General features: G+C 41.6%; 1 protein-coding gene across 1 annotated transcript in view; it reads left to right on the plus strand.

The window, feature by feature from the left end:
* The window catches only part of LOC307196967 (uncharacterized protein), a gene marked incomplete at its 5' end in the record, with an annotated part of 34,350 nt that extends 18,522 nt beyond the window's left edge, over positions 1-15,828 (plus strand). The window contains 3 exons of the mRNA XM_079942446.1: positions 1,596-1,753; positions 13,800-13,848; positions 15,649-15,828. Coding sequence (XP_079798572.1) covers positions 1,596-1,600 — 5 coding nt within the window. The 3' untranslated portion in view covers positions 1,601-1,753; positions 13,800-13,848; positions 15,649-15,828. The remainder of the gene's footprint in view (positions 1-1,595; positions 1,754-13,799; positions 13,849-15,648) is intronic.
* Between the last annotated feature and the right edge of the window lie 939 nt (positions 15,829-16,767).

Raw genomic sequence — 16,767 nt, forward strand, 5'->3', positions numbered from 1 at the left:
CAAATAGTCTACAAATAACAAATGTTGGTGAGGATGTGGAGAAAAGGGAACCCTAGTACACTGCTGGTGGGAATGTAAATTGGTGCAGCCATTATGAAAAGTAGTATGGAGGTTCCTCAAAAAACTAAAAATAGAACTACCATATGATCCAGCAATTCCACTCCTATATATATATATGAAGAAAAACACTAATTCAAAAAGATATATGCACTCTTACCTTCATAGCAGCATTATGTAAAATAGCCAAGGTATGGAAGCAAACTAAGTATCCATCAGAAAATGAATGGATAAAGAAGAAATTATATATATATATATATATATATATATATATATATATATATATACACACTGAAATATTACTCAGCTATAAAAAAGAATGCATTTTGCCATTTGCAACAACATGGATGGACCTGCAGGGTATTATGTTTAGTGAAATAAGTCAGAGAAAGACAAATAGTGTATGTTATCACTTATATGTGGAATCTAAAAAATAAAACCAGTGAATATTGCAAAAACAGAAACAGACGCACAGATATAGAGAACAAACTAGTGGTTACCAGTGGGAAAAGGGATGAGGGAGGGGCAAGACAGGGGTAGAGGATTCAGAGGTACAAACTATTATATATAAAATAAATAAGCTACAAGTATATATTGTACAGCATAATGAATATGGCCAATATTTGATAATAACTTTAAATGGAGTATAATCTATAAAAATATCGAATACTATGTTGTATGCCTGAAACTAATATAATATTTTAAATCAACTATACTTTAATTAAAAAAATAAATATCCATCTCAAGATAGTACAAAAATGACAGGAAATTAAGCTCAAATAAAGGGGAAGGACTAAAACAATACAAGAAGAAATCATTGAAATAGGTTTCAGATTTGGCCTTCTAGGATATTTGCTACACCAAGATATACCTATTTGGGGGCAAGTTTACATTTATTTTTTCAGTCAGATAAATGAAGTCAAGTTATAGCACTTTGGCTTGATGGTATAGAAAGACTGGCTTAGACATTAGCATGCCTGGGTTATAATCAAAGTTCTGCCATTGAACCACATGATCTCTTCATGCCTTGCTTGTATCTTTTTGTCAAATAGGATTATAATACCCAACTTATTTCGTAGCATTTTAGATCTTGTTGTAGTGGAATAAATCAGAAGACTAGGTAGAGATTTGAGCTTAGAATCATAGGTTCTAGCCCTGCCCCTTTTACCAGCTTTATGCCATTAAGTCACTTATCCTCAGTGTCTGTTTTCAGCTAGAAAATAAGAAGATTACACTCCCTCCTAGCTTTCTAAATTAAGAAGGAAAATTTAATTATCCCCATCTTACAAATGAGTGTATAGGTTACAGAGAAGCTAACTCAGTTGTCTAAGGGCATACAGTTCATTGGTCAGGGACAGGACTGGGAACAGTCAACATCTAAACATTTTTAAATTAATGCAGAATATGCTTGACAGAAAAGTGACCATCTACATGGTATTATCTGAAGGACTGATAGTTTCTGAACTTTTTGCTCAACAATTATTCTTTTCTTGGCTCGCCATGGCATCTGAAATTTCCATCTCTTCTCATTTCTTTAGGTTAAGCCACCAACGACCTTGTGAAAAACGCGGCGCCACACTGAAAAGGCACATATGTGCCCAACCCACCACCGAGACTTCAGCACTAGCGCTTCGATAGTTTTGTTCCGGCGTGGAGCGGCAACTGAGTGAATGGAGCCCACCAAGGTTGTTTTCAGGTACTGAACAAAAGCCGAGTTAAGGCGTGGCTTCTGAGATTTATGGGAGTCAGTGTCCCAGCTTGGTCAAGCATGAGTGAATTTTACGAGTCTTTTGGTGTGCTGTCAATGTAGATCATTAATGTGAAGAAACAACATTTTATAATTAGAATGAGTTTTTAAATTCTGCAGTATATTTCCTCTGTGAAATGGAGACCTGTCACTCAGACACCAAATGCAACTCGGTGTGTTAGGGAATTCTTAGAGAACTATAACAGTCGTTTCCATGATAGCCAGTGGCTGCTCATGCCATGGGCTCAGTCCCGTGGAGAGGAGCTGTTGCCGAACAAAGTTCCTGGCCTGGCCTCTGGAGTGGTCATTTACATGGGGGCGGGGTGTGGAAATTCCAAGTTTCACAAATGGGGTTCACAAAGGGGGTGCTAGAAATTAATGTGTATTACAAAGGCATAAATAGGAAGTAAGGTTTGACGTGGCTCTGGGAGAGAAAGCTGATTCGTAGATTGCGGGCACTAAGATAAAGAGAAGGAGAGAGGGGTAAGGACAAAAGTTAGCCTTCCTCGTAGGAAGGGAATACAGAGGTCAGGGCTGTTTAAAGGTGAGATTAAATGGAATGGATCGGATTGATGGAGTCGGACTGATCATCCTGATCTGGCATTTGTTTGAGCGTTCTTGAATTTTCATCTGTGTGTTTCCTTATAATACATATGCCGATACTGAAGGGGTTCAGTGACTCAGGGATCCAAATTCATGGACTCACTTTAAGGAGACAGATAGATGGGTTTCCAGCCTTGCAGCTATTTGGCTACATTCAGGTCCCACTTAAGAATATTACCCAGATTTAAGATAATCCTCAAAGGATTTTGGTTCCATTAAAAATTCTGAGCATAGGCTAGACATAATCCTCGATTCCTCATTTAATAAAATATAAAGGGAAATGGGTGCACACACCAGAACCCTGAGATAGCAGATGATTAGAAATAACTTGACTGGAATACTTTCAGACAAATAGAAATACATTTGAAATCTTTGGGTGACTTTTCATGTGGATTGGAGAAATGTAGTTTCTCCTTTCCTTCTGTACTCTGATACCAAAAAAAACCTCTCTTTGACAGAGTATTATAGAAGCATTTATACTCGCCAATATTTATAGGGTGCCAAGGCCTGGTATTATGGATTCCTGTCTTGAAAGTCAGGGAAAAGATTTTAAGCATCCACCCAGCAGCAAACACTGCACTAGTTGCTTTGAAGTTAAAAGAAATGGAAGAGAAGGACCCTGTTCTTGTTAAGGAGACAAGGCCAAACCTCTGAAAATATATGAAATATTACATATTAAATATATTGTGCTGTAATCATAATTGCTGGCATTTTTGTACCATGTCACGGTTTCAAAGTAGTTTTGCAAGCTTCTTTTCGTTCGATACTATCCATATATGGAGTGTTTACTATGTGCCAGATATCATAAAATATTATCTCATTTAATCTTTCTAAGAATCCTCATTCTAAGAATTAGGCAGGTACTGTTATCTTTACAGATAAGATCTTCATGGCAGTTCTGATGGTAGTCCAAACAACCTTTTAACATAGTTTAGGAGACAGGCTCATGGAGGTTAAATGACTTCCTTAGGGTTATTTGACCTTAGTGACCTAGTCTTTCTTAACCTTTTCTCATAGGCTAGTCTACAATGATACCAGCATGTGAACTTTCTGACACTAAATGTCTTTAATGTACTATTTTTAAACCAATACTTGGTTTATATCTTTATATCTAAGTCCAACATTTTATGTTAGAAGAAGTCGGATACTATGCAGTGGATTTATTCAATAATCTGTGTAGCCTCATAGATTCAGAATGAGACATGGAGGGAGAATTACTCCTCCAGACTTTAAGAGGGCAGCTAGATTTGATTAAGTGGAGAACTTTCTTAATGAGATGGACCCAAGATAAGAAACTTCTCCTGTTGTCTGTTCCAGTGCAGTCTGTTTAGGCCATGTGATGATGTGTGTGAGTATAGCTATCTTAGATTCAGTACTTGGAAATAAACTTTGAGACAGAGTTTCATGCAGAAAGTTTATTGCAAATGTATTCAGGAGAGACATTTGTAAGGCAGTGGGGAAGGCAGGACTGGGCTGAGGGAGAAACCTACCTGTAAAATTGATACAGCCATTATGGAGAACAGTATGGAGGTTCCTTAAAAAACTAAAAATAGAACTACCATATGACCCGGCAATCCCACTACTGGGCGTATACTCTGAGAAAACCATAATTCAAAGAGTCATGTACCACAATGTTCACTGCAGCTCTGTTTACAATAGCCAGGACATGGAAGCAACCTAAGTGTCCATTGACAGATGAATGGATAAAGAAGATGTGGCACATATATACAATGGAATGTTACTCAGCCATAAAAAGAAATGAAATTGAGTTTTTTTGTACTGAGGTGGATGGACCTAGAGTGTGTCATACAGAGTGAAGTAAGTCAGAAAGAGAAAAACAAATACCGTATACTAACACATATATATGGAATCTAAAAAAACAAAAATGGTTCTGAAGAACCTAGGGGCAGGACAGGAATAAAGACACAGATGTAGAGAATGGACTTGAGGACACGGGGAGGGGGAAGGGTAAGCTGGGACGAAGTGAAAGAGTAGCATTGACATATATACACTACCAAATGTAAAATAGATAGCTAGTGGGAAGCAGCCACATAGCACAGGGAGATCAGCTTGGTGCTTTGTGTCCACCTAGAGGGGTGGGATAGGGAGGGTGGGAGGGAGACACAAGAGGGAGGGGACATGGGGATATATGTATACGTATAGCTGATTCACTTTGTTATACAGCAGAAACTAACACAACATTGTAAAATAATTATACTCCAATAAAGATGTTAAAAAAACCCTACAATTAAGGCAATAATAAAGGAATAACCTAGAAATAGTAAAAAAGAAAGAAACTGACCTGTACTTCTGTGGCAGCGGGGCCCCAGCTGATGCCACAGGGAGCTCTGGAGCTTGGATGGCCCTTTAACGTTGTCCCATATTGAGGCATGGGGACCAGACCTTTGTTTCCCTTCATAAGCCAGTCATTGACCATAGGTCACCCCCTTGGAGGGGCTGTGATCCTTGGTGAGGCAGATCCCTGCAGCAGAGGGCAGTTCCTAGGGAGGAACTCAGCAGTCAGTCACCAGCACTTCTTAGCAGCTGGGGCGTGAGTGTGTTCATCCTGAAGAGGGGATGTGGATGGAGTGCCTTAGTGTGCACTACAGTCCATCCCTTGTGCTACTCAAATCCACTTGATTTTTATAATAAATTTACTCTATCTGGGAAACTTTTTTTTTAAAGATTTTTTTTTTTGATGTGGACCATTTTTAAAGTCCTTATTGCCTCTGTTTTATGTTTCGTTTTTTTTGGCTGCGAGGCATGTGGGATCCTAGCTCCCCAACCAGAGATCGAACCTGCACCCCCTGCATTGGAAGGCAAAGTCTCAACCACTGGATCGCCAGGGAAGTACCCTGGGAAACTTTTTTTTTAATCAAATTTTGATTAGTCTTGCTTCCTGGGAACCTACAAATGAGGTTTAGTAAGAAATACTACAGCTCTTGTGGCTATAGTTGACCTCAAGTCTGTAACTAATGCTTGTTATTATCCTTTTTTATCATTCATTCTAGATTTCTCTCAACTCTGGCTAACCCCTCTGCTGGGCTAGGTGGCTTACCTCCCAGAGGGTCCTGAGCCCCTGGTTACTGTGCCCTTCTTGGGCTCTGTTCTTATCCATTTACCATTAAATGGTAAGCGTGGGACACGCAAGAGACTCCCCAGTGGACCACCTGATTGCCAGACACATTCTTCTGTACTTCCACTGTGTAGCAGAAGCGAAGCTCCCCCTGTGGGCCACGGTTAATTACTCTTGCCAGTGTGGTCGATTCCTTTGCTTGCTTGCTGGTCTCTTGGCATGAGGATCCCAAAGTAGTCGGGTGGCAGCTATAGCTTAAAGTTCGAAGGGACTCCTACTGTGTCCCCAGATGGGAGCTTCCGTCCTCTGCAGAGCCTAGACTTGTGTGGATAGCATGTGGGTTATGGAGGCAGGGGTGGTAAATAGTTCCACCTCTTGGTTCCTGGACCCGTGTACTCTACCTGATGGGGACACAGTACCATGCACTGGCCATTTAGGGTATATACTGAGTCCTAGAGGATCCTGTGCCATCCTCACAGGATATCATCTCCAAGATGGCCCCTCAGCTGTGTCACTAAGAAGATGTTGCACCGCTCGTTCAGGCCAGAGACTTCTCAGGGGAACAGTATGTGATAGGAGCAGCAAGTCCCATGGTCACACGCCCGCTGCCGCAGCACCTCTGTTGTGTAGTGGGTCCCTTGGTCTGAGGTAGTGTTTTGCAGAATCCCTTGTCGGTGGGTCAGATACTCTTGTAGGTCTTTGGATAGTGATACTGTCTACGCCTGTGGACAGGAAAGGTAAACACATACCTGGAATAAGTGTCTGTCCTATCCAAGTTGAATCACTGCCTTCCCCAGGGTAGAAGAGGCCCAGTGTACCTGACTTGCCGTGAATGGCTGGCTGATTGCTTTGAGGGATGGTGCCACATGTTGGAGGTTTGGTGATATCTGCTGCGGGCACGTGGTAAGTGGGAGCCTGTGCTGTTGGTTTTGTGCTTAGGCTTCAGTGGTCATGGCTGCTGTGTTTCATGCATTGTCCCAGCACTGGGGTGGCTGATGACAAAGATGGTCAGTTCACTCTGTCCACCTGGTTGTTTAATGTCTGCCACCAGAGGTGGTCTCTGGTGAGAATTAACATGTAATTCAAAGGTCTTCATCGTTCATGCCTTCTCCCATAGGTCATCCAAATGCCTCTTCCCAAACCTCTTTCACCCCAAGCTTCCAAATTATCTCCTGGCAGTCCCCTGACTAACCAGCTAGGCCATTGTCCATGAGCTAGTGTAAATTCTAGCCTCTGACTGCTTGTCTTTTTGCACAAACTGGAAGACTGGTGTATCACTTGAAGCTCTGCCCTCTGGGAAGACTCGGCCTACTGAGTGGCCTATAGTACAGCAACATCATTGGGTCCAGAGAGTCCGTCACGCAGCCATAGGAGAGGTGCGGGTGCCACAGTACCGGAGGGCGTGTGGATCTGTGCAACTCGCTCACACAGCCTACACGTACTCTCTGAACTTGCTCATGCCTGATCCCTGTTGGATCACTTCCATGTTTTAACAATTTTTTTTTGGTCTCAAAAAGATATGATGGTACCGTGACATCTGGGAAAGTTCAAAGACCTAATATATTCTGTATTTCCTGGACTAAAGGTTAAATAGTAGCTTGTAAGAAAAAAAATGTTGGTATCAGTTACCCATAGTTCAGCTGCATCTAGGAAATTCGGCCACTCACTAGAAAGAGAATTTCAGAGAGTGCCAAAATACCTCCAGTGTCTAAGCAGATATGGCTGGCCAAAACTAAATTATGAAGGAGACAAAGTTTGTTTTTTCTTTTTATACAGTTTTGTACTTGAATGTTTTTATGGTAAAAATTGGAAAGTACTTGGGTTTTTGTTTTCAAAAGACTTGGATTAAAATACTAGCTCCAGTGCCTTCCAGCTGTGTGACATCAGGCAAATTATTCCTTCCTTCCTGTCTGAGACTCAATTTGCTAGCTAAATATTGTAATCAGTAGTACATATCTCATAGGGAGAGGATTAAATGAGATATTCTTTAAAATCATGCCTGGCATAAAGGATGTACCATTTACATGCTGAATAAATGATTGGAGAAATGATTGTTATTTTGAGCTAGTGTGTGTGGAGTACCCAGTGCAGTACCTGTTGTGAAGGAAAGGTCAAGGGGAAGAGGAAAAAGGACATTTGAGCCAACTCCAGATGAGCTGGAGTTGGCTCAGATGTCAGAGTCTCTGCAAGCTGGGAGGTGGCAGGTACTGAGAATGTTCAGGAGCTCTGAGCCATCTAGAATCATCACCCTAAAATCACTGAGAAATTACAGGGAGACCTGGAGGCTTGTGCAGAGGTGGGGGGAGAATGATGGGCAAGACCATTTTAAGGGGTGATCCTTGTGACATATTTATATTCCTTGAAACTCCTCTTTTCCCAAGATGTGTCTTGCGTTTGAGGTCCCTCCATCTAGACTTTGTCAACATGATGTCCCGCCCCTCCTCAGCCTACTCCCTGGTTTGCCAGGCTCTTCTCCTCACTCCTCCTCTCTCCTGCACCTTTCCCAATATGTTTCTCCTATTTGGATGGTCCTCATGCCTTTTCTGTTCAACAAAATCCTTCTTATTCCATTTCATCCATTCAGCCTTCTGGGGTGAATCCCCCTCATGTGAACCCTCTCCTTCTTACTTTGTACCAAATAGTCAGGCGCCCCCCACCCCCACCCCAGTTAGCACAGGATGGATCTCTGCTTACCTCATTTATGTATTCCTCATTTCTCTGTGTAGAGTTTCTGGAGAGTAGCCATCACAGTGCTCAAAAAAGAGTACTGGCTCAATACATATTTGTTGGATAATTATCATTTGTCTATTTTTACCTTCCAGCAAATTAACAGGGAAGTCCCTGAGTAGAAAATCCTGATTCATTTTCAGAGTGTCTTTGGAGACACATGTTACTTCCCTGAGCCTCAGTTTCATAAATTGAGAGCATTGGGTATGATCACTAAGGTCCTTTTCAGTAAGAAAAGTACATGATTCTATGAAATATGAGGCAGTAACACATACGATATCAGTTCTTTGCATGGCTGACTTCTTGTCGTTCAGGTCACCTAGTCACTTAACATATGACTTCAGCTCTTAATTTTAGATAGTAATAAGTGCAAGGAAGGAATTGCCTTCCTCCCTCTTGCCTGCCTTCCTTCCTTCCTTCCTTCCTTCCTTCTTTCTTTCTTTCCTTCTTTGTTTATTTGTTTATTGTCTGTCTCTTCTCACTACAGTGTGAGCTGCAGGAGGTCAGAGCCCGTGTTTTGTTCACGGCTGTGTCCCAGCATCTATAACAGTGCCTAGCAGGTGCATAGTAGGTGCCCTGTAAATATTTGTTCAGTGAATGAATGAGGTCCATAAACTGGATCAATCCAATTACGTTTGCACTGTTAGTAGCCAGACTTCTTACCACTAGAAGAGTTCATCCCAGATCCCACCCAGAACTGCACATAGGTTGGCTGGGTAAATGGACTTCCTCATTGCCAGCAAGTCCCAGGGTGGGAGCTGCCGCAGCACCTTGTTGTTCCTTTTGACTTTATATTGTGCAGTGGCTTCTTATAGCCCCAGCTTTGGGAACCATATGTGTTGGAGGCTCTAGCTCTGTGGAGAGGGTTTGAGGATTTGTTTCAATTTATGAGTTCTTTGGACCAGTCTTCTCTCCCTTTCACAGCAAGTCTGGAACCATAATTTAGTAAACCCTGTTGATACCTTTTCATCTGCCACTGGTTGGTTCATTACACTGTCTGGTTTATATGGGCTCCCAGGAGATTGTCAGCTCATTCGTATAGCGCTTCATTATTTTCAAAGAAACTAGCATTCACCGTTGAGGATGGCTGCAGATCTTGCTCGCCGAGATTCTGGAGATAAAGCAGCTCTGCAGAGAAATGCTTGCTTGAGGCCCAGGGCTAGTGGAATTCAGTACGTTTCTGAAATTGAGTGTTTTGGGTAGGGTGGTTGTCTGGAAGAGCTAGGACACCTAGGGTGGAAACAAATGTCAATTTTAGTTGAATTGTAGAACAAGGGCAAGGAGAGGGTGGGGAGAATGACGAATACATACCAGAGACTGAGTTATGCACAGTTGTATCATGTAATCCCCTAGCAAAACAAAGGAGAAAACCAGTGCTCCTTGATTTAAATACCTGCCAGTGAATAGATGGAGCTAATGACTCAGCACAGACCTGGCTGACATCAGAGGCCATGGCTTTTTGCACTACACTGTGCAGTGCCCAGAACAGTGCTGGTGCACTGGGGAGTCTTCACTGAGTGAATGCACGAATACCGACCAAGCTTGGTTTGGTTTCTTTGTGACTTCCACTTTGATGGCCTCTTCTCCACTCCACTCCAGAACTGTTGGGCTACTTAGCTCTCCTTCCTGACTTGGGTGCTCCCCATGAGTCTGTCACTCTCTTATCTCTCTGATCTATTTTTCACCTTGCACACCCAGCTCCCCACCCATCTAGACCCTCTGGTCACGTTCTTCCTCTTTTTAGGACCTTTGCTGGGAGGTTGGCAAAATAACGTGTGCCTCAACGTTCACGGTGCTCACTCTTCACCTCCCTCCTGGAAGAACTGCTTTCACACCAAGGTGTTTCTCTGATGGCAGTCATTTCAGGGGCAGTTGCAGTTAGGTAGAGGAGCTAGACTTTGGGTGGGAGGGAAGGCAAATGTCTTTCAAATCATCCTAGACCGTCTGCTGCTTGTTCTCCTTCTGCTGAATGAAATAGAACTGAGAGGGAAACCGAGGTGCAAGGAGAGTGTGTGTTTGGGAGATGGGACAAGGGATTTAAGGGTGTTCCAGCTTTGAGGAAGGAACCAACAGCTGGCAGACCAGGACTTTTAAGTTTCCAATGAAGAAGAATGAAAACAAAATCTCTTCTCCCGACTTCTTTCCTTAAAGAATTTAATGAATAGAACGGGAATTTTGTTATCCTAGCCCTTTAAGAAAATGTGGCTCTGTAGATATCAATCTACCCCATCAGAAGAACCTATCCATCATTAACAGGGAGGTTTAGGGGCAGTTTTGATGCCCAACTTAAAGGCTCCAAAACCACGCACCAGTGGTGCCCACTTCACTCCACCTCCCAGCCTCGCGGGAGTGTCTGCTTACTGAAGACCAGCCCCAGGATCAGAAAAGTGTAGAAACTGTGTGGCCACTCCTGTCTCCTCCCAATGCAAGAATCTCTCCAATAGTTTTTGATGTCATCTTGAAAATCTCCCAAGCCAATGGTTAGTAAATCCTCTTCCTACTTGTGACTGCCACCCCTTAGTCTGTGTTTGGCCCTGGGGAGGAGAACAGATTCAGTCCTCTGCCTCTGCCAGGCACAGCTCCCCAGTCTCACTTCCTTGCTCAGCCTGCAAGAGAGTTCGTTATGCATGCAGCTCTTCAGAAGCACAAGGCAGTGTTGAATTAAACTCACAGAAGCAGTGCTTTCTAGCTCATGTCCTCTGACCCTCGTCCCCAAACACATAAATGTGGGTAAAGTATTCAAATGTGGATCACAGTTTTTCTGTGGACTGTGTGGCCGAGTGTCTGCCTCTGAGCCTCTGCAGCTTCATTTGGAGTTTCTGGCTCTATGTTCAATGACTCTAAGCACCATGGAAATAATCCCTGCTGTGTGTGTGTGTGTGTGTGTGTGTGTGTGTGTGTGTGTGTGTGTGTGTGTGTGTGTTGAGTGGTAGGGTGGGGGTAAGTAAGCAAGGAAGGAAGAACGCCAGAGATCTAGATTATTCTATAATTGACAAAGAAGGAAGACCCTTCTGAAGTTGTTGCAAAGTCCTCAAGTAAAGTCATTGCACATAACATGGCCATAGTCACTAAACTTGATTAATCATCGAGGGGAGGGGAGGGTCCAGCTTTCAAATGCTCTCTCTCTGGACACAGCATCATTTGTATTTTCAGTTGGTATTTACTGCATGTCCACTGAATGGATAATCCTGTCACTGATTCTACATGGAATGCGTTATCTAAGCCACCTGTGAGTTTGAGATTGAGAGAAAAGTCAGTGATACTAGTAAAATCATAATAATATTAGCTCGTTTAGTGAGTGCCGACTCATTAGACAGATATTGTGTAATTCACGTAACCCCCACTCCAGCACCCCTCCCTGTAACATCATTGCAAAGTGGATATTATCAGAGGTTCTAAGAGCAGTCCATGCCAGAGCTGGGACTGGAGTCCAGGCTTTTCTGACACATAGCCTTGGTTCTCTCCGTGAAGCCACACCACCTTACCACAGGGACAGGAGCAGAAACCAGTCACAAGGCGGAAACAGCAATTTTGTGCTGAAAACACTGAGTTCAGCCTCACTGAGCATGCAAACATTTCGTGGAGTAGGTTTAGTCTAGGCAGACATCCTGGAAGAGGTGTCTCCTCAGCTAAATCGTACAAGAAATAGAGAGCTCGAATTCACGGGGAAATCAACTTGGGCTTGTCTTGGATTTGGTTTGCTTAGGGACCAAATGCACCTGATGAATGGAAAAGCTACCCCATTTCCTCTCCCCTCCCTTTTTCCTTCAGTCAGGAGAAGTCTAACTTAAAGGAAGTGGCGAGGGGTCCCCTCTTCCTGGGTCTCTCTTTTTGCCTGTGCTGAGGTAGGTAAACGCATCTCCCTTTCATCTTCTTCCTGCTTCTCCCCTCAGACTGGAGTTCCCATACTGCACTTTGTGGTTTTCACTTAACGAATGTTAATGAGATGGGATTGTAATCACCGGATTTTATAAATATCTCATCCACAAATTGGACCACAAAACCCAAATGAGCCAGCTGAGCATCTGTATTCTGTGAGCCTGTGTTTTCCCCACAGTCTTAACCAAAGGATGTAAAACATGTTCTTGTTTTGAAGCTGTTCAGGCCCATGGGTGTTAGATGCTGAGGACAACTGCTGTTTGCCTGGCCTTAACTCAAGTGGCTTGTTGGGTATGAGCCTTTCACACAGTCCTGGGTGATGTAAGGGATTTAGGCTTGATCAATTATACCCTTTTCAAGTTAACGCTAGAAAAATGAGAAATTGATTTTTTTGATGAAACAATATTTTAGAAATTCCGGATATAAAAATGGGATTTGACCTCTCTTATCAAGTCAGCTATCATCATGATGATTACAGTCTACAATTATGCCATATTTTGTATGTCATGGCCTAGTGCGACCAGCTTGTCAGATTTGTTCGGGGAGAGGGTAGAGCCATGATAAAGCATCCAGCTGCGACTGCTCTGTGGTGTGAAGGGGAGAACCCGGACCTATCTTGTTCAGCAAGTCTGCTGGAGTGAGAGCATCGTCAGACCTAAGCATCAGAATCTGACCGTCCTGCCTAATCTCTCTGCAGAGATCTAATAAGCAGAAACTATACTGAATGATTTTTCTGGTGTTTCACGTTTTACTGGATATTTCTTATTTTTACACAATATGCTTCTATTACTGTGCCCAAATCATAACCAAACAATAAGCGAAGAGATGACATGTACTGCAGACAGCCTATCGACTTGCTGATAGGTTAACAGCATTTTGAAGGTAGGGCTAAGCTTTACTCACTTTAGCTCAGCACCTAGCACAATGCTTGGCCCATAGAAGGGACTTAATTACTGTTCATTGAATATTTGAAAATAATAGTCTAGCTTGGAACTATCTGAAGACTAGTTCCCAGGCTTCTCCACTGCAGAAACATGAAAGAGATCCCAATTCTTAAAAATTTACCAGTAAAAAATGTTGCTTGCTTTGGGTAAGTGACTATGTGCAAGGTGATGGGTTAATTTGAATGACCTGGTAAATGAAACAAAAGATAAATATCGTGGGATGAGAATATGAGCGATTTAGTTAAAAACCACTACCACCATACCTCTTCATATCTGGGAACATGAATGACTGTGACTTTAACTTTCTTAACTATTCACTCCCAGACATTGGGCCTTTTTTTCAATACCATTTATTTGATCACTGATTTAAAATGTCGTTATAATCACATACTGAATTCTTGGATCTGCTCTCAGAATTTCTGTTCTAGAACAGAATATACTGATTTTTTTTCTGTCTACTCATTCACTAATAATACACTTTTAATTATGGTAACTTTCTATATGTTTTAATATCTGCCAAAGCTAGTCATTCATTACTAATTGTTTTCCAATAATTTTTTTGGTTGCTTTTTGCATAGATAGTCTTTAGGCTGAATTTAATAGTCACTTTGTCAAGTTAAGTTGTTTTTTGCTTGCTCTCTGCCTTCTATTCCCAAAATCTGGTTGGAACTCTTATGGGAACTGTGTTAAATTTATTTATTAATTTGTGAGAAAATTGACTAATTTATGACGTTACATCTCTCAATTTGTATATCTCCCACTACAGAGGCAACAATACAGAGTATAGCGTGGAAACAACCAAACTAAGAATCAAGGTGTGTGAATTCTAGTATCTGCCAAGTTAGAACTATGTGCCTACTTATGCTGCAGTTTTCTCATCTCAGACATGGAAAAACATAAATACCTTTACATATCTGAGGTTTTAATACTTCTGGGGCTTTTAATGAGGTACTGTCCATTGTTTGACAGAATATAGGTACCCTCCTCTCAATTCTAGGATTTTGTGTTGATAAAAAATGAGATTATAGCTCAATACATAGAGGACTTCTAATTCTTGTTAGGGAGCAGGAAGTTCCAAGAGACCACTGCCTCCACCCCAAAAGGTGAATAAGTTAGGTAAGCTATAGTATCATAACTTTAACAACTCATCAGACACAAGGCTCCACAAAAAACTATGAGAAGTAATAAATGAATTCAGTAAAGTTGTAGGATACAAGATTAATATACAGAAATCTGTTGCTTTTCTATACACTAATAATGAAAGAGGAAGGAAGAAAATAATCTTATTTAAAATCATATCAAAAAGAATAAAAATACCTAAGAATAAACTTAACCAAGGAAGTGAAAGACCTGTACTCTGAAAACTGTAAAACACTGATGAAGGAAATTGAAAATGATACAAAGAAATGGAAAGATATCCCATGTTCGTGGATGGGAGGAATTGTTAAGTATTGTTAACATGTCCACACCACCCAAAGCAGTCTGCAGATTTAATGCAATCCCTATCAAAATATCCATGACATTTTTCACAGAACTAGAACAAATAATCCTAAAATTTATATGGAACCACTAAAGGTCTCGAATAGCCAAAGCAATCTTGAGAAAAAAGAACAAAGCTTGGAGGTAACATACTCCCTGACTTCAGACTATGCTACAAAGCTACAGTCATCAAAAGCTTTTTCACAGCAAAAGAAACCATAAACAAAATGAAAAGACAACCTACTGAATGGGAGAAAATATTTGCAAATGTTATGACGGATAAGGGGTTAATATCCAAAATACATAAACAGCACAAAAAAACCTCAGAGAGCTGAGGACAGACAGAAACTTAAGGGAAATACAATTCAGAAGTAATAGCCTGTTTCTAGGAGGGAAGAGCAGGGCAGTGGGAGGGAGAGAAACATGCTAGAGGCAGGGATAAGAAGCCAGCTTAGCTTCAGATAACCTAAAAAAATTAAGTGTTTTATTGATCTATAATTAACATACATTTCAAATATTTGAAGTGTAAAATTTGATATGTTTTGACATTATTATATACCTATGAAACTATCACCACAATCAAAATAATGAAGTTTCTTTGTGTCTCCTTTGTAATCCTTCCTTCTCAACCCACCCTCCTTACCCTGCCTGCATCCCCAGGCAATCAATGATCTGCTTTTTGTCAGTATGAGATTAGCTTGTATTTTCAAGAATTTTATGTAAATGGAATTAAGCAGTATGAACTCTTTTAGGTTTAATTATAATTATTTAGAGGTTTACCTATATTGTTGACTGTGTCAATAGTTCATTCCTCTGTATTGTGGGGTAGTATTACCTTGTATGGTTATACCACAGTTTTTATCAGCTTGTGTAAGTCTCTGGCAAAATCTTTTTCCTGAGAGTGGACCTTTGTTATGGATAAGGCTCTGGTTGGGTATATTCAAAATGATCACTCTTCCTCTCCCCCTTCTAGAGCTATAAACTGTATGATTCCTCTTGTATGAAGTCTAAGAACAGGGAAGGTAATCCATGGGGATAGAAACCAGATTGTGTTTGTCTCTGGGGCAGGATAATTGACTGAAAGGTGATAAATGGAAATTTCAAGATTGACTGAAAGATTTTATGTGTTGTTTTAGGTGTCAAAAGTCATTGAACTAGGGCTTTCCTGGTGGCGCAGTGGTTGAGAGTCCGCCTGCTGATGCAGGGGACATGGGTTCGTGCCCCGATCCAGGAGGATTCCACATGCCGCGGAGCGGCTGGGCCTGTGAGCCATGGCCGCTGAGCCTGCGTGTCCGGAGCCTGTGCTCTGCAACGGGAGAGGCCACAGCAGTGAGAGGCCCGCGTACCGCAAAAAAAGAAAAAAAAAAAAAAGTCATTGAACTAAACACCTAATATTTGTGTACTTTATTATATGTAAATTATACTTCAAAAGAAAAATCCTGCCTATAGATATGGAAAAACACAGTAATGTTAGCAAAGTGTTTGTAGTCATGGAGATCCTGATGAACGGAGAAACCAGCACAAGCCTCGATGAATAGCTCGGGAGAGGGAAGTTGGTGCCCACCACTCACTTCGTGAGCTTGCATCAGTCACTTCACTTCCCTGGGTCTTAGTTTCCTCCTCTATGGAAAGAAGTGGCTAGAACAGGTGATCAGTAAGTAGCATGATCTTATATATTGTCCACATCATGGCATTCTTGAGAGGGAGGTGAAGCTCTCATACTCATGAAGCCAGGAGAAGAGTGGTAAACTGCTCCTGTCCTGGGCAGATGGGGAGGAGTTATTATCCTATCAGATAGGGTCTCTTAAATGGCAAAGTGACATTTTGTGAGGTGACAGCCTCGGTGTCAGCAGCAGTCTAGATCTAGGAGTTGTATCTTATGTGTGATCTCATGGCTTCTGTTTGATCTGTTGATGTGTCAGGATTTGTCAGCGTAGCTGCTTGCAGGTCAGTGAGAGAGGTTTTTATTTAGAAAAGCCTCTAGTTCTTCCAGTCAATGGGCTGCTGCCTTCCACTTCTATGGAATAATAAAGACTTTCTAGTAGTAAGACATTGACATTTCTAGGTTAAAAACTGTTTTTGAAATGAAGCTAATTCTCAGTAGGATGAAAAATGGATCCTGCTTTCACCTGTTCTGATAACATGAAAATAGTGGGCCTCCTTTACAACAATCACCTTATTTTTTTCACTCTTTGGAGGCAACCGATTAACCTGTATTTATAAAACTCATAGAGATTATAAGCTATTAGGGTCAC

This window comes from Stenella coeruleoalba (genome assembly GCF_951394435.1).
Source record: "Stenella coeruleoalba genome assembly, chromosome: 14".
NCBI classification, from domain to species: Eukaryota; Metazoa; Chordata; class Mammalia; order Artiodactyla; family Delphinidae; genus Stenella; species Stenella coeruleoalba.